The sequence below is a fragment of the Brachyhypopomus gauderio genome, chromosome 12 (genome assembly GCF_052324685.1).
Source record: "Brachyhypopomus gauderio isolate BG-103 chromosome 12, BGAUD_0.2, whole genome shotgun sequence".
NCBI classification, from domain to species: Eukaryota; Metazoa; Chordata; class Actinopteri; order Gymnotiformes; family Hypopomidae; genus Brachyhypopomus; species Brachyhypopomus gauderio.
This window is the reverse complement of record NC_135222.1, coordinates 12,075,768-12,100,080: the sequence shown is the minus strand read 5'-3', so window position 1 is coordinate 12,100,080 and position 24,313 is coordinate 12,075,768. Positions and strand designations below refer to the sequence as shown.

General features: G+C 40.3%; 1 protein-coding gene across 2 annotated transcripts in view; it reads right to left on the bottom strand.

Moving 5' to 3' along the window:
* Positions 1-24,313, bottom strand: part of elp4 (elongator acetyltransferase complex subunit 4) — a 42,245-nt gene that overhangs the window by 4,407 nt on the left and 13,525 nt on the right. The window contains exons 6-9 of one of the 2 annotated variants that reach the window (XM_077023158.1): positions 22,429-22,513; positions 15,259-15,447; positions 9,342-9,450; positions 5,293-5,399 (exon numbers count right to left, since the gene is read on the bottom strand). In XM_077023158.1, the coding sequence (XP_076879273.1) occupies positions 5,293-5,399; positions 9,342-9,450; positions 15,259-15,447; positions 22,429-22,513 (490 nt within the window). The remainder of the gene's footprint in view (positions 1-5,292; positions 5,400-9,341; positions 9,451-15,258; positions 15,448-22,428; positions 22,514-24,313) is intronic. The other variant, XM_077023159.1, reaches the window with a different exon arrangement.

Sequence of the window (24,313 nt, the reverse complement as noted above, 5' to 3'; positions counted from 1 at the left end):
CAAGCTCGCAAATGGTGAGTACGTCCAAAGGCATTGGCTGCTTTACTCTCCATCCACCGGAGCAGTGTTTTGCTTTGCATGTCGCATTTTCAGCGATGCTAAAAATCAGTCACTCTTTGAAACGGGATTCAGTGACTGGAAACACGCAGCAGAACGCACGAGGGAGCACGAAAACAGCGAAAATCACAGAAAAGCAATGCTGACATATATTAAACTTTCTTCAGCCAGTGGAAGGATAGACACAGAACTGAACAAACAGTTTGAATCTGAGTGCGCATATTGGACTGAAGTGTTGAGAAGAGTTGTGTCTGTTGATAAGTTTTTGTCAGAAAGAGGACTGGCTCTTAGAGGCTCTACTGATGTTTTTGGCAGGACTGATAATGGGAATTACCTGGGTATTTTGGAGTTAATCAGCGAGTTTGATCCCTTTCTGAAGTCTCACATTAAAAAATATGGAAATGCAGGTGCAGGGACACCTTCATATCTTTCTTCCAAAACATGTGAGGAGTTTATTCAGCTAATGGGCGAGCGTGTTTTATCTGAAATAGTCAGTGAAGTAAAAATGGCAAAATACTTCTCAATCAGTGTTGACTCAACACCTGATGTAACACATATTGATCAGCTTACATTTGTGCTAAGATATGTGTCACCTGAAGGACATTCTCTGGAACGCTTTCTGAAGTTTTTACAAATAGAAAGTCATACAGGGGAAGCACTGTGTGAGTCTGTACTCAAAGTTTTGGAAGAGATGAATATTGACATTGCAAACTGCAGGGGGCAATGCTATGATAATGCTGCCAACATGTCTGGAGTATATAAAGGATTACAAGCACGCATAAAGGAAATCAACCCATTAGTTGAATGGGTTCCATGTGCTGCACACACACTGAATTTGGTTGGAGTCAACAGTGTTAATTGTTGTTTTGAGACAGCTGATTTTTTCCAGTTTATGCAAAATCTTTTTAACTTCTGCTCCAAGTCAACAGCAAGGTGGAAGTTAGTGACAGATGGACTGCAGCCAAATGCAAACAAACGCATAGAAACACTGAAATCACTCAGTAACACAAGATGGGCTGCACATGCAGATGCCACACAGGCAGTCTATATTAACTATGCAAACATTCAAAAATCATTAAAAAATATTGCAAATGACACTAATCAAAATGCAGCAATTAGAAATGAAGCAAGATCTCTTGACAAGAAAATGGACAAGCTTGAAACTGCTTTCATGTGCACATTGTGGCATTGCATTCTCCAGCGCTTTGAAAAAGCAAGTGTTGCCTTGCAGGCTGTGGAACTGGACTTGTGTAAAGCTGTAGACTTGGTGGGATCCTTGCGAGACTACATTGAAGGTCTGAGAGATCAGTTTGACAGGTTTGAGACTCAAGCAAAGGGGTTGTCTCCAACAGTTTCAGATGTTTACAAAGCTAGCTGTCAAAGACAAAAAAAACCAAAAGCGGTTTTTGGAGAAAGCACCACCTCAGAGGTTGAGTTATCAGCTCGACAAAAATTCTCCATCAGTGTTTTTTTGGTGGTTGTTGATAGACTACGTTCTGAAATGGATCGCAGGTATGCTGCATATGATAACCTCAAAAACACCTTTGGCTTCCTGAACAACCTTTGTGAAACTACTGTTCCAGAGCTAAGAAACAAAGCATCACATCTCCAAAGTAAATATTCAACTGACCTGGAGATGGACATTGTGGAGGAGATTGTCCAGTTTAAAGACTTTATTCATGGTAAAGGCATCACATCTGCTCCACTGTTTTTACAGTTAATTAGAGAAAAAAACCTTCAGGACATCTTCCCAAATGTGGACATTGCATTTAGGCTGTACTTGACATTCCCTGTCACAAATGCAAGTGGTGAGCGATCATTCTCAAAGCTTAAAATAGTGAAGAATAGACTCAGATCCACAATGGGACAGGAAAGACTGAATCATTTGACTCTCATGTCTATTGAGAGTGATCTGTTGAGAAAGTTGGACTTCAGTGATCTTGTCAAGGACTTTGCTGCAAAAAAATCCAGAAAAGTAAACATCTCTTCAGTTTCACTTGTGAAGGAATTCTAAATGCTGGGTTGTTTGTACATATATCACTTGTTCATATGACTTTGTAAAATATACTTAAGTGTACCACTTACCTGCACTCTGTTTTAAAGCTTGTGTCGATTTGAAATAAATAGGAGTGTTTATAGGAAGTAATTTTCAGCTTATAATTTTGTGTGTGTGTGTGTGTGTATGTATGTACATGTGAAACTGCATAGCCATTAAAAAATAGGGGCCCGTTACTGGCTCAAGCCCAGGGGCCCGTATCCCCCTAAATCCGGCCCTGTTCCTACCTCAGTAACAATGAGATTTAGAAACAAGAGTCACACTGCCTTGGACAGACTCTTGGGTCACCAAGGTCCACATTGGAGGACCAGAACAATTTGATGAGCGGGGGCTACTGGAACCAAAGTAGATCTGTGCATCTGTACCTCTGTGAAGCTAGAGTTATTGTATAATACCAAAGCAGTCCAGTGAGGATCAGGTTAGAGGAGCCTCTGGCTCCATCTTAGACAATAGCAGTTGTGTCTATTAAGATAATACAACTGATTTAATGAGGGTCAAGTTCAGAGTTTTAGATAAATTGCTTCAGGGAATATGTACATGTCTGTTCATGTTTTGGGGGTAGAAGATTGAAGAACAGTGCTATTATGGTAGTAAAGCCAAGAACCCCTTTGTGCAGAGGCCATTTTCAGTCCATTTTGAGACATTGTTGAGCCTCTTGTACTACTACACTAACACTAGTTATCTCAAGTTGTACATATAGGAAAATGATCGACTGAAGTAGACAGTTGGGCCAACAATCTGATTCACCTGCAGGATTATATTTCCATAATTTTGGTACTATTTGAGAGCCTCTAATACAGAAGATAATGTCCAAAAAAACAAAAAAGCAGTTTGTACATTGGGAATGTACATTGTTTATATGTACACTGGTGATGTGAAAAACTTTCTATTATATAATGTCTGATTCAATAGGGTCTTGTCTGAAAACATAACAAATATTGAACACATACATGTAAGTATTGAAGAGTTACACAACATTGCGCATTAAATGTCCCAAGGAATGTGCATAGTGCCACACCCTTGTTCAAATGTGGCACACCCTGATACAAGACATTGGTTCATCATCAAAAGCATGCAATATATATATATATATATATATATATATATATATATATATATATATATATATATATATATATAGTTGCTGAAACAAAATAACAACGTTGGACATCTTACAGAAAGAGCAGAAAGTTCAAAATTAAGTTCTAATATAAAATTTATGTTATGTTAGGATAGAGATATCCAAGAGTCCAAGAGGCTAGCTAAGCTAACCATGCTAGCCAAGACCTTAAACGATGCTGAGGAAGTACTACAGTACTTAAATGCTCTAATAGTGTTTATTATCTAATATTTTGGTGATATTTAGTATGAATTCTCGTATGCACAATTGTTTATTTATACCAGGGGTCGGCAACCTTTGAGACATGGAGTGTCAACTTTAACATGTCTAGTCATGTCAAGTGTAAATAGTTAGCGGAGGGAAGGTGTAAATGAACACAAATTAAGTATTAATCGCCAAGTATAAACGCCTCTGCCGAGCAGAGCATTGAGGAGCGATTTTGATTGGAGGATCGTGCTCTCTGTCTGAAATTTTTTATTATAAATTTTTTTTGCTGATGCTGGTCCAGCGTGTCGCGTGCCAGTGATTATGCCTCAGCGTGCCAACGGTGGCACGCGTGCCATAGGTTGCCGACCCCTGATTTATACTGACAAACACAAATGAGTCTTTCGTAGATCTTCGTAGCTGTTGTTCATTCTAACTTCCAGATCAACGCTGTACCCAAACAACTGGACATAAACTCCAGCCAATGTAAGCCTTTTCTTTTCTGTGATGTTCAAAAGTATATGCAATCAAAATATGAGCTAAGAAAATAATCCACGACTGCTTCAGTTTTGCCAAACAGAGTCACTCGCGTGTGTTCTGGAGAGCGTAGCTTATCTTGGCTTAACCTACCTTAGGTAGCATGTTTACAACCCAACTGGCTTGTTGTTTTGCGCATGTCCTTGTCAGAGAATAACATTCACGAATCATGTCAAGTGAGGTGTTATTTATTTCAGTTTCGAGTGAACTATTGGTTAGAACTGCTATCAATTACTTTCAAAGGCGTCAGCTGGTCGCTGTCGAGGCTTCTTGGTTAACCCACTACCCCTCCCCTTTCACACCTCACCAGGCACAGGGGAGAATAGCTGTCATTCAAAGTCACTATCCCCCTCCAGACCAATAAAAATGATGCATTTCAACAGCAGACCGTTGCAGCTTTGCAATTCGAGAACAGATGACGTAACATAATGCTGCGATGTCGCTGAGAGGTCGAGAATAGTTTGTTCTTCTCAGCAAAGGGTTAGCAGTTTTTTGCAATGAAGTGAGCAAGCAACTTCTCCACGTCTCCTGGTGTACTGGCCTGTCTCCTGGTAGCGCCTTCAGCCTCTGGACACTATGCTCACAGACACAGCAAACCTTCTTGCCACAGCTCGCATTGATGTACCATCCTGGATGAGCTGCACTACCTGAGCCACTTGTGTGGGTTGTAGAGTCCGTCTCATGCTACCACGAGTGTGAAAGGACCACCAACATTCAAAAGTGACCAAAACATCAGCCAGAAAGCATAGGTACTGAGAAGTGGTCTCCCCACCTGCAGAACCACTCCTTTATAGGGGGGGTCTTGCTAATTGCCTCTCATTTCTACCTGTTGTCTATTCCATTTGCACAACAGCAGGTGAAATTGATTCACAATCAGTGTTGCTTCCTAACTGAACAGGTTGGTTTCACAGAAGTGTGGTTGACTTGGAGTTATATTGTGTTGTTTAAGTGTTCCCTTTAATTTTTTTGAGCAGCGTATATTCAAACATACATAATGTAATAACAATGATGGATGACTTCAGCCAAACTTGAGGTTCTAAAAAAGCTACTTCACATCACCATCTTCCCATTTTTACCTCAATGCTATATAATCCCAGAAAATAAGATTATATTCAGAACTGATGAGAGTCTAAAAACAAATGTGATTCATGAAAGGTTAAATGTCTGCTTGAGCATGTTGCCACATTTACAGCACAACAAGAAATATGTGTATGATGCAAAACAGTAAAACAGCAAGTAAAAAAATGATGAGACATAGTGACACAAATGACTATGCAGCTATTAAATATGTGCTGCTACGTTGATGAAAATGTCTGACCTCAATGGCAAACAGCTTTTTCTTTAGCTTGAATCCCAGATCTTTGGTGTCAGGAATTGCACATGACAGACAGTTCAGATGCGGCACTTGACAAATCTGAAGAAGCCCTGAAAGAGGACACCAAACACTATTAGTATACATTAGTATAGACTTACTACAGGTGACAGCAAATATACTCATAACAGCATACACAGCTAGAACACAGGCATTTTACATAGAACAAAAAACTTGGGTTATAAAGTGTACTAGTAGGAGAGCAGGAGATGTGCAACAAGCTTGTTGATGATTATAGGAAGTGGTCGATTTCAATTATTTTTTCAAAAGGGTGTGCAACCAAATATTACGTTGAGGGTGCCAACAATCTTGTTTGGCCCATTTTTTAAAGTTTGCATGAAATTATCACGTTTGGCTTTTTTTCCAATACACACAAAGGAAATACTGATTCAGCAACTCTGTGCCTCCTCTAATTATTCAAGGGAAGAGATGAAATGTGCATGTGTGTGGGTGCATGCATTCAGCAGCACCAAGAGGTGCATTTGACAGTACATATGTACAGTATATATTTTATATATATAGTACATATATAAAATGTAATTATATATATAAATATATATACTTGCTACCCAAGTAATGACTAAAAGTCAGTCTTTGAGATAGGGTTTCTAACCATGCTTATGGGCCGGCAGCTAGTGGCAATCCACTGAGTGAAGAGATTGGTCAACTTGTCTGATAGAGCTGCGCTGACCTTGCCTCGGTTGCACTCAGTAGTTTGGCGGCGAGTCTTCCCCTGGGCTGCATCAGAGCTTGACCCAGCAACAGCAGCATTAGCAAACGGGTGCTTTGCGTTTAAATGGTACTTCAGACTGGTAGAACTCTTACAATAAACTAATTCCGCGTTGCATAAGGTGCAAACAACTTTATTCTTGTCAATGTCTCCATTAGGAAGCTTCTTAAAAATGAATTTTCCATGAAGCAAACCTGGCGGCTTCATAGCTGCATCCATGTAAGCACATGTGCGATTTGTTGTGGTATGGTAGTCTTTGTAATTCACAGGTTTGAAAACTCGTTCTCGCCCCCTACTGTGCAATTTGGTTAGGAATACACCCGAGCTAAACTATCAAGGTGAAAGTCATCATAGTTTGCTTACCTATTTTGACCCAGCTCCCAACTCAACTTTAAGAATAGATTAATGGCGATATTTTTTATATCGCTCGATAAGAGTATCACATTATCGAACGCCGTTAACGGCCCACCACTGATGCATATATGGGCAGTCATGGCCTGGCGGTTAGGGAACTGGTCTTGTGACCGGAGGGTCGTGGGTTCGATTCCCAGACAGGCCATGACTGAGGTGCCCTTGAGCAAGGCACCTAACCCCAACTGCTCCCCGTGCGCCGGGCTAGGGCTGGCCACCGCTCTGGGCACGTGTGATCCACAGCCCCCTAGTAATCACTAGTGTGTGTGTGTTCTAATTGCACAGATGGGTTAAAAGCGGAGGACAAATTTCGATTGGGGTGTAAAAATCACAACTGACAAAAATATGGCACATTTCATTTCATTTATATATACCGTTGCATGAAAGCGTATGTGAACCCTTTGGGATCACTTGGATTTCTGCATAAATTGGTCATTAAATGTGTTCTGATCTTCATCCAAGTCACAACAATAGACAAACACAGTCTGCTTATAGACTTATACCACACAAAAATTATATGTTTGCATGCTTTTATTCAACACAACATGAAAACATCCACAGTGCTGGGTGAAAAAATTGTGAACCATTGGATTTAATAACTGGATGACCCTCCTTTGGCAGCAATAACCTCAACTAAACAAGTTGCATATCAGACCTGCATAATGGTCAGGAGGAATTTTGGACCATTCCTCTTCACAAAACTGTTTGAGTTCAGCAATATTCTAGGGATATCTGGTATGAATCACTCTCTTGAGGTCATGCCCCAGCATCTCAATTGGGTTGAGGTCAGGACTCTGACTGGGCCACTCCAGAAGGTGTTGTTGAAGCCATTCGGTTGTTTATTTACTTTTATGTTTTGGGTCATTGTCCTTTTGCATCATCCATCCTCTGTTGAGCTTCAGTTGGTGGACAGATGGTCTTAAGTTTTCCTGCAAAGTGTCTTGGTAAACTTGGGAATTGATTTTTTCCATTGATAATGGCAATTCGTCCAGGCCCTGAGGCAGCAAAGCAGCCCCAAACCATGATGCCCCCTCCACCACATTTCACAGTAGGGATGAGGTTTTGATGATGGTGTGCTATACCTTTTTTCTCCACACATAGTGTTGTGTGTTCCTTCCAAACAACTCAATTTTGGTTTCATCTGTCCATAGGATATTTTTGCCAGTAGTTCTATGGAACATCCAGGTGCTCTTTTGCAAACTTCAAACGTGCAGCAATAGTTTTCTTGGACAGTAGTGGCTTCCTCTGTGGTGTCCTCCAATGAACTCCATTCATGTGTAATGTTTTACGAATTGTAGATTTGTCGACAAAAATGTTAGCATGTGCCGGAGATTTCTGTAAGTCTTTAGCTGACATTCTAGGATTCTTCCTAACCTCATTGATCATTCTGCGCTATGCTCTTGCAGTCATCTTTACAGGACGGCTATGCCTAGGGAGAGTAGCAACAGTGCTAAACTTTCTCCATTTGTAGACTGTCTGTCTTACCGTGGACACATGAACATCAAGGCTTTTAGAGATACTTTGGTAACCCTTTCCAGCTTCATGCAAGTCAACAATTCTTGAATGTAGATCTTCTGAAAGCTCTTTTGTGCGAGGCATGACTCACATCAAGCAATGCTTCTTAAGAACAGCAAACTCAAATCTGATGCGTGTTTTTATAGGACAGGGCAGCTTTAACCAACACATTCAATCTCTTCACATTGATTGGACTCCAGATTGGCTCCAATTAGCTCTTAGAAAAGTCATTTGCCTAGGGGTTCACATACTTTTTCCACCCTGGATGTTTACATGTTGTGTTCAATAAAATCATGCAAACATATAATTTTTTGTGTGGTATAAGTTTAAGCAGACTGGGATTGTCTATTATTGTGACTTAGATGAAGATCAGAACATATTTAATGACCAATTTATGCAGAAATCCAAGTAATCCCAAAGGGTTCACATACTTTTTCATGCAACTTTTATTAGGGGTGTGAAGAGATGTAACTTGGTGATATTTCTCGTCACGTAAAAAATCTGTTTAGCAGGATTTGTGATCCAGCAAGCAACCAGAATGACGTTGGAAAATACAGCTATTACTATTGAAGATGCACCCGCCACTTTCAAATTTGGCAGCATTTTGGATACCCGGCAGAAATGATAAATGAGTGACTAATAAGACATGGATGATATGCAAACATTGTATGAAGATAATGCTGTACACCGTGGTTAATACGAGCACGATGTAGAGACATTTACAGCACCACCACAGCTCAGTACTCAAATCAACACATCTCACTTGGAACTGAGGTAGCAGGGACAGAAAGGCACGCTTTGGCAAGTTGAGACAGCAAAGGATATCGGGAGCAGTGTGGGAATGCTAATATGCTAATATATGGACATGCTAATTTTCTTTAAAAAGAACATGGCAGTTTAGTTGCAGCAAATTGTCAGTGACATACTTGGTCAGGCTCTGTTTGCACTATTTGCACTCTGTATTGACAGAGAAGAACTTTTTGTTTTGCACATAATATTGTTTGCACTTGAAAAAAGGAGAAATATTTAATTTTATTTATCTTATTTTAACTTTTATAAAATTTTATTTAAATTTCAATTTGTAGAGGAAGAAGTTTATTAAAAGTTCATTCTTACATCATGCATGTTAAGAGTTATAATAAAACATTTCAAAATGCATGTGCAACTCGGTTAAATAAAAGTCTGTTGTCCAGTCATATAATTTGTCATTTTAGTTTTCTTAAAATCTTGTCTCGTTCTCGTGAGCAGAGTGTATCGTCACACCCCTAATATCTATACATATGTTTACTGTTATTTGTAACTGGTATTTGTGTAGCTGTAATGTGTATGTCTGTCTTACCATGGTAATCTTTGTAGAGTGGACTGGTTTCTTTTTCTGAACCTTGGAATGACTCTAGAGTGAGAGCTATGTCACTCAGTCTGGTTATCCTTTCCATTACTACTCTCTTCTGTACACACACACGTACACACACACACACACACACACACACACACACACAGGGAGAGAGAGTGTTTAATGCATAACATTCAATTCATGCGGTTCTAAATTTCCAAGAATGTAGATCAGTTATTTGTCTTCGAGTTCCCAAATTGCATTGCTGCCATAGCAACAACTAATGAAACATTAATGAAATGTAATGAATGCAGTGACCATTAGCATTAAAATTCTTTACCACTGGGAATTACAAATGCTTAACTCTGATGGTCCGAAGACGTTCAATGAAATGATCACCAAGCCTCCTCTAAATTTTTCTTGCATCTATTGCAACTAGTATAGCAGAAAACTCCCAGAAAATGTATGAAGAGGAATGCATTGTAAGAGTTCATAACAATTGATCCTTTTATGGTAGACATTGTCATGTTAATACATTTACATGCACTACTTTTTGAGCTGTTGCAGGTTACTTTTACGACACTTGTTATACAAATGGTAATTTGATGCATGTTCTTGATAATAGTAGTGATAATAATAAATCTTTATTTGTATTGCACCCAGGCCAGTTGACATACTTGCTGGGGCCTCAGCGATATTTCGAACATGAAAGTAAGCTGTCCTGCATGTAGTCATGATGGGAGATGTAAAGCTGAGCTCATCAAAAGTGAAACCCAAGAACTTAACATATTGTTTGGCCTTCAAAGTAATTTGATTTATTTGTCTCTAAACATACTTATTTATAACATTACACCCAAATATTTCATATAAAAATGCTGACAACAATCTCAGCGCTCATCCTAATGAGGTTACATTTGACATTATTACGTAAATAAATTATATGGTCCTCAAGCTGAAAATATGAGGTCCGAATTTAGAATTCTTCTCATATCTCATATGAAACCACACCTTTACTGAAACAAATGAATTATATTGATGTTTGAAATAAGTTTACAAAAGTATTGGCTTCACAAAAAAGTGAAATATTTAATATATTTAAATAAAATAGTATAGAAATGTGTAAAAATTTGTTTTTTTATGATCACTTATTGCATAAAAGTGTGGTCTGAGGAACTGATAATGTGATATTTTTTATTACATATCAAGCTTCACTGAGTATCAAAATGTCAAGAGTCATGAGTTCAAGTCAAAAAAATGACAGCAACTATATAAAAAAAAAACAAACACACACAAAAACTGTACAGAGCAGTGTTCAGCATGGCCAGAACATCCATTCATCTATACTATTTTATTCTATACTTTCACACTCTGAAATCTTCAAAGTAAACATTTACTAATGGACAGTCAATTTAGTCAAAAGTAAAAAACAACCAATCAGCCAGATGTCGAATGAGGACAGAACATTTCTGCCTTCTTCCGTGAGGGGTAGATACTAGTTACTTTACTTTGCGTGAAGGTCTGTCCAGGACAGTGTTGTGGTCTGAGTACTTGGCAGTTGAGGCAAGTGACCATGAACATAGTACGCTGTGATTCTGGATCCTTGCCGAGCCAGTATCAGATTGTAGCTGTTGTTGTGTTCTGCTCAAACAACTGGTGTGTGTTTAGGATGTGTCGTTGTTGCTTTGTTTGAAGGTCAGGCCAGGTTGATGTGGTGATCTGAATACTTGGCAGCAGCCCCGTCGACAGGGGGGGACAACCGGGTCTGTTGTCCCGGGCCCTAGGGCCAGGGGGGCCCATCAAAGAGCCCAGCAATAAATTTTTTATTTAAAGTCTATAATTTTTTAATAATCTTGAAATCTTTCATTAATATAAAATTATGTACTCATAATAAGCTCAATGGCTCAAATATATATGTTTTTTACCTATCTGCATATTTTCCATTAAGTGTATACACCCCCGCCTCCCACTGGAAAATGGTTTGATCCAGCACCGACTGTAGCCGGCCAGTATCCGCCCAACAGCGGGAAATACAGTGGTGGATAGTTAAAGTAAATACAGAAATTTGGAGCGCAGAAAAGAAAGGAAAAACATTTACCTGACGAATTTTAAAGTTGCATTGTGTTCCAGGTTTGAAAAGTGCTGGAATTTAGGGTAAAGTACTTGAAAATGCTTGAAATTGTAACTACTTCGTTTCACAACAAATAGCTGTCTGACTGAACAGTTCTCGTGAAGACGTTAAGATTGGGCGTTTTGAAAATAAACAACCATTAAATAATGTGATAAAAAGCGAATTATTTCGAATCATTTCGAGTATATGTATAAATATTTAACTTAATTAAGTTTAACGTGCTGGAAAATATTGAAATGGACCTTTAAAGTGACGTTTAATTCCACCTTATAAAGGTATATGAACCCTACAAACATGACTTTGTTCATTGCGCTGAAGCACGGCGCGCGCGAAGTTACAAAATTCGAGAGGTGTACGACCTCGCGAACCGACAGCGCGCGAGACTCTCGCGCACGGGCGGAGCCACTGCGATTACGTCATTTTCGCGCGAACCCTCGCGCTGGGGGGGGGGGGGTACATGAATCTTTCTTGTCCCGGGCCCCAGCAAGACTGTCAACGGGCCTGCTTGGCAGTTGAAGCAATGGACCATGAACATAGTACGCTTCTGGATCCTTGCCGAGCCAGTATCAGTTCGTAGATGTTGCAGTGTTCTAATAGTGGTTGGTTGGTCAATTACGTGCACGGTTATGGTTGTTGGAGAGAAGATGGGCGGTAGGGCCTTGTGAGGAGTATGGGAGTGGCATAGGATATTTTACCATCTTATCCTGTGTTTAAGTATAATCTATTCTCTAGGCTACCTAGTGACCGCTGCGAACAGGGCAGTTGACAACAAAGGAAAGTCTTTGTGGCAGCTTGGAGAGACAGCTGACAAGGGGGAATAGACCCCACCGGGGCTGTCATGGGCTAGCTACTCATGATGGCGGCACTTGCGGAAATATCTGTGTGTGTGCAACCTTAAGAGCTACAAAGAAACTTAAGAAAACAATACCCCTTGAGTCTGCGAGAGCTGGGGTGGAAGATGACTCACAGGATGGTCACATGGCTACGAACTCTGGAATGGAATCGACAATGAGGAAAAGCTCTAGCACAAAGGTATCCGCTGCGGTTGGAGGTGAGATGCAGGAGTGTGTCTGTGGATGGAAGAAGGTTACGTCACTTAGAGGGCTGAGGATTCATCAAAGTAAGAAGAGATGTTTGGAGGTGGTAGTGCAGGGGCACCGCATTGAACAGTACTTCTTACGGAGTAGTTCGAATCAGTCGGTTGAAGTCCAGCGGCAGGTTGTACACCACAGCCCGCAGGATATCAGTACCTCTGTTGCTAAGGAAGTGAACTGCAGTAAAGTATTACAGGATGATGAGTCTGAGGTTCATCAGAGGAGATGCGGAAGGCTGGCGAAGGAGAAGGGTCTTGTTCAGAGAAATAAGGTAAAATGGCCCACAGCAGTAGATAAAGCAGGCTGGAGGAGCGTAAATGATGATCTTAGAGGTTTACTGGCTAGTCTGAAAGGGTCAGCAGAGAGTAAATTGAATAGATTAGGTGGAGTCATTTATGAGTATGGATTGGCTAGGTTTGGGAAAGTACAGGTGAGGGAAAAAAGGCAAGAGTCTGTGAAATCTAGGCGACAGGTAGAAATAGCTGGGCTTGTCCAGGAGTTGAGAGCTCTGAGAAAACAGTGGAACAGGGCAATGGATGAGGATAAAGAGGGTATCAATTGGCTACAGAGAGATCTGAAGAGTAGGTTAGCAACTTTAAGGAGGGCAGAGGTGTTAAGGAAAAGGAGAAGGAAGAAGGAACATGCTAGGGCAGCCTTCTTCAGAAATCCTTTTGGGTTTGTAAAGACTTTATTTAGCAAAGAGAAGTCTGGTAGACTAAATGTGGAAAGAAAGGTGTTAGAAGAGTACTTTGAATGTATGTATAGCGATAAGGATAAGGACAAGGAGTTGGAGCTCCCAGCAGACATTCCACCAGTGGGCACAATAGGGGGCTGCATGGATGTCAGCCTCCCAAAGTGGAAGGAGGTGCAAAACGTGGTTCGCCATGCAAAGGCTGGATCTGCGCCAGGGCCTAATGGTGTGACGTATTAAGTGTATAAGAATGCACCTGATGTCCTGAAGTTTTTGTGGAGAATGATGGGCATAATATGGAAAAAAGGGACTATCCCAAAAGAGTGGAGGAGAGCAGTGGGCATCCTGATTCCAAAAGAAAAGGATTCCAAGGAGATAGAGCAGTTTCGACGCGATTGTGCCATTAATGTTGGCAGGTGGGGTGAAGCACGAGATTGGAAACTTTTAGTAGATATAGGGAGAAAACTACAGGTTCTCGAGTGCATAGCAGTAACTTCACTGAGGCCCGATATGGTGTTGTACTCGAAAAGTAAACGGATTGTTTACTTTATCGAATTAACGGTTCCGTTTGAAGATGCGGTTGATGAAGCATTTGAGAGGAAAAAGCTGAAATACGCTGACTTGGTGGCCAATGTGCGAGAACGCGGATGGCAGGCGCACATAAGACCAGTAGAAATAGGTGCTAGGGGTTTTGTGGCTAAATCTATGACATCGTTGTTAACGCAATTCTGCCTTAGAGGGAGAAAGTTAAGATCAGCTGTGAAGGAGCTGTCAGTGGTAGCTGAAAGATCTAGCCAATGGCTGTGGATTAAGAGGGCACAGACTACGTGGGGTCATGTCCCATAAAGGTGGCTTGTCTGGTCTTATGGGTGAGACGTTGGGAAGGGGAAATGAGTAACATAAAAGGTGGTTGAACAGCAAGCTTTGAGGGGGGTGAGGCTGGGACGCCAGCCCTCACCGTTGAGCCTCCTTGAGGTGTTGTGGGCTCAAATCAATGAAACACCGACGAAGGGAGGTGCCCACCTGATGACCCCAGTGAAGAGCTTGCAAGTGGTTGTGAGCGTCGCTGTTACTTTGCGTGAAGGTCTGTCCAGGGCGGTGTTGTGGTCTGAGTACTTGGCAGTTGAGGCAAGTGACCATGAACATAGTACGCTGTGATTCTGGATCCTTGCCGAGCCAGTATCAGATTGTAGCTGTTGTTGTGTTCTGCTTAAACAACTGGTGTGTGTTTAGGATGTGTCGTTGTTGCTTTGTTTGAAGGTCAGGCCAGGTTGATGTGGTGATCTGAATACTTGGCAGTTGAAGCAATGGACCATGAACATAGTACGCTGTGCTTCTGGATCCTTGCCGAGCCAGTATCAGTTCGTAGATGTTGCAGTGTTCTAATAGTGGTTGGTTGGTCAATAACGTGCACGGTTATGGTTGTTGGAGAGAAGATGGGCGGTAGGGCCTTGTGAGTAGTATGGGAGTGGCATAGGATATTTTACCATCTTATCCTGTGTTTAAGTATAATCTAGTGATGTCATGATGATGGATTGGTCATGTAATAAATGACATACAAGTCTCCTAATCACATGAGGGGTGTGGCAGCTGTAAATCTTAGTGACACTCAAACAAAACAAATGTATGATTTTAAACTTCTATTCATTGATTCATAATTATGCTGGAAGTCTAAATGACAGTCTAAATGACACTATATAGCTAGTGTTTTAATTTTTTTTCTATCCAAACTGTATTTGTGACCCAGAGCAGTAGTGGTTATGGTGGGTCACCAAAGCTAGCTGTCTACAGTAGAACTACAATGTGTGCCATGTACCCATGGAAAACTATGCAGAGACGTCTCCAGAAAGTATTTGTAAAACATTTACTTTACATTTATTAAAGTTAAATGTAATACACAGATTCCCATCATTTTAATGCTTGCACTTGGTAAATGTAAAAACAACAGTAGGATGAACCTGAGAAGTTACCTAATGTCACTGCAGGAGCAACACTCATCAGATCCCTTACCTGTATAAGGTGAGAAGGGATGGTCACCATAGCAACCGAAAGAGAAGAACGTAGAAGGGCCCGCAGTGCATAAAGGAAGGTGGTAAGGGCATAGCAGTGGGTGGGGTTCTCTCTGCAGCACAAGTCGTCTCCCCACAAAGCTGAACCCAGAGAATGAAGGCCTACCCGCAAAACATTCCGCACCTTAGACTTTAGGAGAGAAAGAAGACTATTATTAGTTTTACTAATTTGGTATTATAGCCTGAAAAGATGCAGATTAGGGTTGGGTGGCATTGAGCTTTTTCATACCATCATACTTCAGATTATATGCCGGTATACTGTATTACCGGTTTGTGACGTTGTTCCTTATAACCTGTGTCCTGCCGAATGTACTTCAGTTAAAACTTCACCACCTCTTTAACCCCCGAATCCCCATCGTTACACAAACTTGACTTTTTTTAGCATTTAAATGCTGCATCTGATGAAGATCTAAAATGGAGCCTTAAATACCAACATATATCAGCACTTTTGTCAAATAATGACAGAAACCATGTCCTAAAGAAATTTCAGTCATGCTAGTGCTAAAAGAAAAGACAGAAGGAGACACCAACGTTTAAACCACTTGGAAATGACAATGAAAATGGATTATAAATGCTAGCTAGCTAGTATTTACAGACAACTTACTTTCATTTACATGAAAATGTTAATGAAAGTAAGTTGTCTGTAAATGCTAGCCAACTAGTTAGCTAACTAGCATTTATAATCCATTTTCATTGCCCAAACTAGTTAACTAGCATTTGCTGTCTACTTACTTTTAATTATTTTCATTTATCTCTTAAACTAGCTAGCTCCAACAGCTTCCCACTAGAAAAAAAAGCATGCCAATTGGCTAAAATATGAGTTCCAAAATACATGGTTTAGCTTTACTCACTGCTGCAAACCCCACAAAAGTGACACAAAACTCAGCAACAAGCACTTTCTTTATGTTATACCCACCCTTTATGTCAGATTTGCTGTTTGTAAATTTGCCACTGTAGTTCATATACCATTACCATATTTAAATACCGTGGTGTACCGAAATACAATTTCTTACAAATACAATACTTATATCGCTACAAGCGTTACCTACACTATGTTGCCAAAAGTATTCACTCACCTTCCTTGACTCACATATGAGCTCAAGTGACATCCCATTCCTAATTCATAGGGTTCAATATGACATTGGTCCACCCATTGCAACAAGAACAGCTTCAAGTCTTCAGGTAAGGCTGTCCACACATTTTAGGAGTGTTTTATGGAGATTTGGGATTTTTGACCATTCTTCCAGAAGTGCATTTGTGAGGTCAACTCCAAATTGTTCCTACAAATTTGGGAGTAGGCTTGTCACAATACTAAGAATTACAACTTCGATACGCTACTTTAAAAAATATTGAAATTCGATACCATTTTCGATACCAAAGTCAGATACTGTGCTAATTTCCATTTTAAAGCCTTTTAATTTTTTTTATAAACAAACAAATGAATGTTGCTTTGTGTTTGAAAATGCTTGAAATTGTAACTTCATTTCACAACAAATAGCTGTCTGACTGAACAGTTCTCTTGTATTACGTTAACAAATACGAGCCTCTTGCAATTCCAGGACGAAACATGAGAAAACGTGAAGACGTTAAGATTGGGCATTTTGAAAATAAACAACCATTAAATAATGTGATAAAAAAGCGAATAATTTTGAGTATATATATATATATAAATATTTAACTTATCCCAACAAACATGCAATGCCAGAAAGACGTTAAAATCATGTCTGTATCACATCGGTCAGTCCAGACCCATTTTTGAATGTCTGGTGGATGTTCAAAACTGGTTCAAAATCTGACAGTGTGACTAGGACCTTAACCCTAACTTAACTTAACATGGACATCTATGACAAGTTTTCTATCTGAACGTCTTGACTAGGACCTTTATTGGATGTCAGTGGACGTGCAAAAACTGCAACTGAACAGCAGTAATAGACGTTCAAAAGATGTTTAAAAAAGACGTCGCAAAAACTTTCATTCTGGCTTTTCAGTGGACGTCTTTTGAACGTCTGACAAAGTGTCTTTGCTTGTGCTGGGAAATATTGAAATGGACCTTGAAAGTGACATACAAGTGTTTGAATTCCACAAGGTGTATGAACCCTGCAAACATGACTTTGTTCATGCGCACGCGAGGTTGTGCACCTCTCGAATTTTGTAACTTCGCACGCGCCGCGCCTCAGCGCAATGAACAAAGTCATGTTTGCAGGGTTCATACACCTTTATAAGGTGGAATTAAAACACTTGTACCAATATTTCCCAGCACGTTAAACTTAATTAAGTTAAATAATTATACATATACTCGAAATGATTTGAAATAATTTGCTTTTAATCACATTATTTAATGGTTGTTTATTTTCATAACGCCCAATCTTAACGTCTTCACGTTCTCTCATGTTTCGTCCTGGAATTACAACGTAATACAAGAAACTGTTCAGTCAGACAGATATTTGTTGTGAAACGAAGTAGTTACAATTTCAACATTTTCAAGTACTTTAGCCTAAATTCCAGCACTTTTCAAACCTGAAACACACTGAAACACAAAGCAGCATTAAAATTCATCAGGCAAGTGTTCATTCCCCTGTTGTTGAGGGATGTTTCTTTAATACTACCACATAGTTTCGGACAACAGTGCAAAGCGGAAAGTATAAACGCCTCCACCGTTGAAATGTTTCAAAAGCACCGCTTGCAAACTGGCTTGTTCATGTCCTTCGGTTTTCCATCTGTATCTGCTTCGAATCCAACAGCACTGCGTTTGCTTTAGCTGCCATTTTAGCATTACAAACTGTCCTGTGCATTATGGCAGCTTGGGTGGGTCAAACGAAAGCGCGTTTTACGTAAAAAGAATCGATACTTAAGAGAAACGAGTATTGTACCGTTTCAGAATGTTCAGTATCGATACGTATCGATTTATCGATTTTTTTGACAACAGTAGTTGTGAGCATGGAATTATACAAAATGCCTTGGTATGCTGAAGCATTCAGAGTTCCGAATGCTTTCAGAGTTAACAAGAACAAGGTTCTTCAAATGAGAAAAAGAGACCTGCATTTACAAGCCCTACTTTAGGAGACAGATTTGAAGTTCCACCCTGGTGTGTTGCAGTTTGGTCAGCTTTATTTCTGCTCTTTGAATTTCTCATTTAACAAAAGTTTCATAGTCATCACTATTAGTATTTCGCTTCAATCCTCTTTTCTGATTGCTCAGTGGCAGAATCTCAGTTTTTGACCAGTTGGAGTAGCCAGACATCTTGCTATAATTGCTCATCAGATTATGCACTGATGGGAGGGATAATGAAGGACTGGAGATATACAGTGAAATGTCATCATTACAGAACTGATTTTATGGTGACATGCCTTTGACTGGATACAAGAGATTTTATTATCCTGTGTGATGGAAGCAGCCAAGGATTCAATGCTAAATAAGAACAGTAATGGAGAGAGAGAAAATTCTTGTAAATCTGTTGTAAATTCCAGATACCCTTGAGCCTGACTACTTCTACAGGAACCAATGCCATTAACTAGTATTCCAAATAAACATAGGCTCAAACGTCCAGCCACTTTATTTGGTACACCTTCCTAGCAGAGATGTATAGTAACAATGTAGAACTACTTCAATACTGTACTTAAATACTAAAAAGCTGTAACTGTACTTTACTGGAATATAATTTTTTCTCCTACTTCCACTTTTACTTCACTACATATTTTCCATAAGTTTAATACATTTACTCAAGACATTTTTTTTTCGTGCTGTATAATTATAAACATGTTCGCTAGGAATCAAACTCCTTATCATCCCTGCCAGAGTGGTAGATGGCGCTGTCACTGGGTCAAGCGATCAGACTGTCTCATGTGAAAATTGCACATTCTCCGGTCGCGTCCTGCCTCTTACTCTGCTGCCTGCCTATACTGAATGGCCATTTGAGTACAGTGAACTGTTGTGTTCAAAAAACCAGTCTGAGATGATTCGCACTTTATGACATGGCGCGTTTCCTGCTGGAAGTAGCCATCAGAATATGGGTACACTGTGGTCATAAAGGGATGAACATGGTCAGCAACAATACTCAGGTAGGGTGTGGCGTTGACACAATGCTTAATTGGTACTAATGGGCCCAAAGTGTGCCAGGAAAATATCCCCCACACCATTGCACCACCACCACCAGCCTGAACCGTTGATACAAGGCATGTTTTGTTTTTTGTTTTTTTACAACATGCTTTCACGTTGTTGATGCCAAATTCCAACCCTACCATTCGAAAGTCGCAGCAGAAATTGACTCATCAGACATCAATCAGGCAACGTTTTTCCAATCTTTAATTGTCAAATTTTGGTGAGCCTATATGAATTGTAGCCTCAGTTTCCTGTTCTTAGCAGGATTGGCACCTGGTGTGGTCTTCTGCTGCTGTAACCCATACGCCTCAACATGTTGTGCATTCAGAGAAGCTCTTCTGCATGCTTCGGTTGTAACGACTGGTTATTTGAGTTACTGTTGCCATTCTATCAGCTCGAACCAGTCTGGCCATTCTCCTCTGACCTCTGGCATCAACAAGGCAATTTGCGCCCACAGAACTACCATTCACTGGACATTTTCTTTTTAGACCATTCTCTGTAAACCCTACAGATGACTGTGTGTTAAAAGTGGCCAGTGAGTGTACATAGAAGTGCATATAACCATAGACAGATAAACATACAGTTTAAAGAACAAGGGGAACAAGTGCTATTTGCGGTGTTGGTGGTAATTTAAGTACTCAACAAACAGGCGAGTCTTCATTCTATTTAAAGATTGCAAGAGACTCTGCAGTCTGAACAGCTAGTAGAAGATCGGTACACCATCTCAAAGCCAGGACAGAGAAAGTCTTGAGGTTTGTCTACCGTGAAACTTTAAGCATGGCATTTCAAGCTGAACCATACTTGATATTCATAGTGCTCGTAGTACTGATCAGGTTTTGACCATGGACATCATGTAGGGAGGGGATAGTAAATTTTTGGCTTTGTAGGCAAGCATCAAGGTTTTATACACTTCCTAAGGGAAGAAACTAATTTTTTGCTATACTACTTGTTTTATATAATTCTATCTGAAGGGGAATAGACACATTAAAGCCACATAATAGTCTATTTTGAAGTCTAGTCTCCAAAGACGAGATTCTGCATGGGCCACGCAGAGGAGGGGGCTGGATCAGGAGGAGGTCTTTGGATGCACATTGACCCTGCGTCCCTCAGGAGGAGATAATGAATCTCTACTACTGTAACATTTAACTGATGCAGGTGTGATGCAAGCTCAAGCTTTTAAATATTTATTATAAAAAACATGACAGAACAGCAAACTGCAGCACAAAACGGGGTACGGGAAAACACTAACACGGAGGGGATATAAACTCAAATGGGACTAACACACAACTTACCCAAGATAAATACGGAGGCATTACAAAATATACACATAACAATGCAACGTGATAGAAAACGAGCAATAAACAAATCAGAGGAGATAACGGAGGGACCGGGAAACCCCAGAGCTAACTAGGGAAACACACCAGGTAGAGACGAACCAAACAACAGCGACGGGAAACTACAAACCGCGACGAAACACAGAACAGGCCAGGATACGGGAAGCGGGGAATACAGCAGAGATAACGAGCCTAACAGTAATAATAAAACAACACGAAACGGAAACAAGGAGGAGATACAAATTACAAAGCACGAGAGAACAGGGAATAGCAAGGAGCAATTTACAGACAATGACCAACGAGGGAACTGGGGAAACACGGGGGCTTTAAACACAGACTAAGGGTGGAATTAAACAAGACACGGCTGGGAACAATAACGGAAGAGGCAGAGACACAAGGTACAGGGGTGGGACAAAGACAGAGGAGAAACCAATTAAAAGTAAGTTTAGAATACTTATGTACATACAAGCACGTAAGGTTCACTGCTGGTTCTTTTCTGTATTGTTTTGGGTACAGAGTTAGGGTACATTTATACATTTTCAGTTTAGGGGGACAGTGAGTGACAGTGAGTGGGTCTTCTTGCCTTTCCTTCACATTGTACTGCAGTCTTACTGGTTTCCACATTGTGTTACAAGCCCTACCTAGACAGAGACATAACTGTAGTACAATGCAACTTCAATTTTTCCCCACAAGTGATCCTCTCTTGAGTATATCCAACTTAAATATCCACAGAATGCTGTTTGATCTTCATTTTTGTAGCTTTCTTCCAAATTTCTTTCAATGTCTGACAAATGTTACTTCAATTAACAATCTGATTTACTGTTAGAACATTGGAATTCAAAACTAGTTTTATGGTAACTATCCTATGCTTTTCCATTAGCTACCCATCACAGGATAATATGAGTTACAGCAAAGACATTGAAAATGAGTTATGCAGGTATGGTATTAAGATTGAATGATACTCGATTTATATAATCAGACAACTGTTTTCAATTGGACATGGAGACACACACAATCACACACAATTTTGTCAGTGACTGCCAATTTATCTAACCTCCATGTTTTTGAACTGTGGGAGGAAACTGGAGACCCTGGTAGAACATTGGATGAAGGATATAAACAAATAATATGTAATGTGCCATATTTAGTCAATTATGATTTTCACCCTAATCGAAATTTGTCCTCCACATTTACCCATCTGTGCAGTTAGAACACACATGAACACACACACACACACACACACACACACACACACACACACACACACACACACACACACAAGTGATTACTAGGGGGCTGTGGTGCACACGTGCCCAGAGCAGTGGGCAGCTCTAGCCCGGTGCCTGGAGAGCAGTTGGGGTTAGGTGCCTTGCTCAAGGACACCTCAGTCATGGCCTCAGGCCTGGGAATCAAACCCACCAGACCACCAGACAATGACTGCCACAGAAACCTGATTCACAGACTGAATCACAGAAACCCTGCTATGCATAAAACACGATTTACATTTTAGATCATGCTAATTTTTATAGCCAGCCTACTAACCTACAACTTCTTTGATTTTCAGGGATCAGAGACAAACTCCCAGAATACTGCAACAGTCCACTGCTTATGAATCTATTTATCAAAAGCTACTGCTTTATTACTGCCAGACAATATTAAAAATAAATTTTCACTTATACCTGTGAACTTGTTCCATCAAAGCCTTCCTTTTGGATCAGTGCCTGGATGGACTGCAGCAAACCAGCATAAGGTCCTATTAGGTGGCTGAGCAAAGAGAATAGGATAAAGAATAGAGTAAGCAAAATAACTCATTAAAACAAAAACCAGCTAGAGAGAAAAAGATTTCTTTATCACTCTGTACCAACATATTACAAACAGCAGCTCTCTTTTTGCTGCGCTGGACCACCAATCACTCCTTATGTTATTATTAGTAGGTAGGAGCAGAGTAACAAGTAAGTCTCAAGTCTTCACAATCAAGTCTCGAGTCAAGTCCCAAGTCAATACAAGCGAGTCTCGAGTCAAGTCCCAAGTCTTAAACTTCAAGTCCTAGTCAAGTCAATATTTCAATATTTAACACAATTGATGCAGTTGATTAGTAGTATATTAAGTTAGTCAGACTAACAAACGTTAGGCGTTCGAGTGTTTTGGTTCGCTTGAGTGAGATGTCAACGCAATTGTCGTCGTCACCTCCCCCAAGTGACTTTTGTCCGTCTGTCCATCCGTCCATCGAGCCCCCCGTCTCCGCTTTCGAATTATCGTTGGTGCGGATCGCTGACACAAGTCAAGTTGCTCATGTGGACCCTTGTAAAAGTTAATTTCCGAGCCCTGGTTTATCACATACCAGCTAGCTAGCTAACCGTTATAGCATTATGTTAAATATACATAGCAGAGACTTACTTTTGTTCGTGCAGCCTCAAATGTCAAACAAAGTTTGAAGTGGTTGCATCTCCATCTCTTATCCTGACTCCACATGTCTTGCATGTTGCAGTTCTTATTTTATTCACAACAGCATAATCTTTATAATTGAACAGGATGATTTTTGGGAGCATGTTGCTTGTCCTCTCCACACAAATTCAACGCTGCTGCCCCCCTCTCCCTCTCCCCCGATCGGCTGCAGAACTTGTAGCTAGGTTACGGATAAACTGAGCTGAACAGTTCACATTTTACAGCACCATTTAATACAAAATGATCCAGTTATGTGATTCTATATTACATATTTATTATGTTACAATAAGGATTTCAAGTCTTTTCAAGTCTTAAAGCTCAAGTCAGAGTCCAAGTCCAAGTCAGTAAATGTAAAGACTAAGTCAAGTCGCAAGTCTTCAGTGACGTTGTCGAGTCAAGTCACAAGTCGTCAGTTTAGTGACTTGAGTTGGACTTGAGTCCAAACGTCTGGGTACGAGTGTGGCTATCTCTCAGGAAGAATAAAAAAACAATATATAAAATAAAATCTATATATACAAAGGTTTAACAAAATATATAAGGATACTGAAAAATATAAATCTATTGAAAATAAAGACCAGAGGAAAATGAGATTCCACTTATTTTATCTTGTGGTAGGTTGTGACCAGTACTACAAAATGAGGATTGATGGAAAATAAATAGCATATAAATAGTAATGAATGGTGATATATTGCACATTAGACATACTGAATATAGCACATTAGTTGTACTGATTGCACATTGTTCTGCATGCAATGTTAAACATTAACTACAGGCTATTGAGCGCAGCTTGTTATACAGTCTGACGGCGTGTGGAAGGAAGGACCTGCGGTATCTCTCCTTCACGCACTGTGGGTGCAGCAGCTGGGAACTGAAGGAGCTGCTTAGTGCAGTCAGAGAGTGGTGCATGGGGTGGGACAGGTTCTTCAGCATGTGTCTAAACGTAGTCCTCATTCTCCTGGAGATGCTGCCACTAGTGGTGGGCGGTATGACCAAAATTCTCTATCATTTTTATATATTTTTGTCCTGAGTGTCCTTCGCTGACACACCAACCACTCTCATATCCTCTACCACTGCATCCATAAACCTCCTCTTAGGTCTACCTCTCCTCCTCTTGCCTGG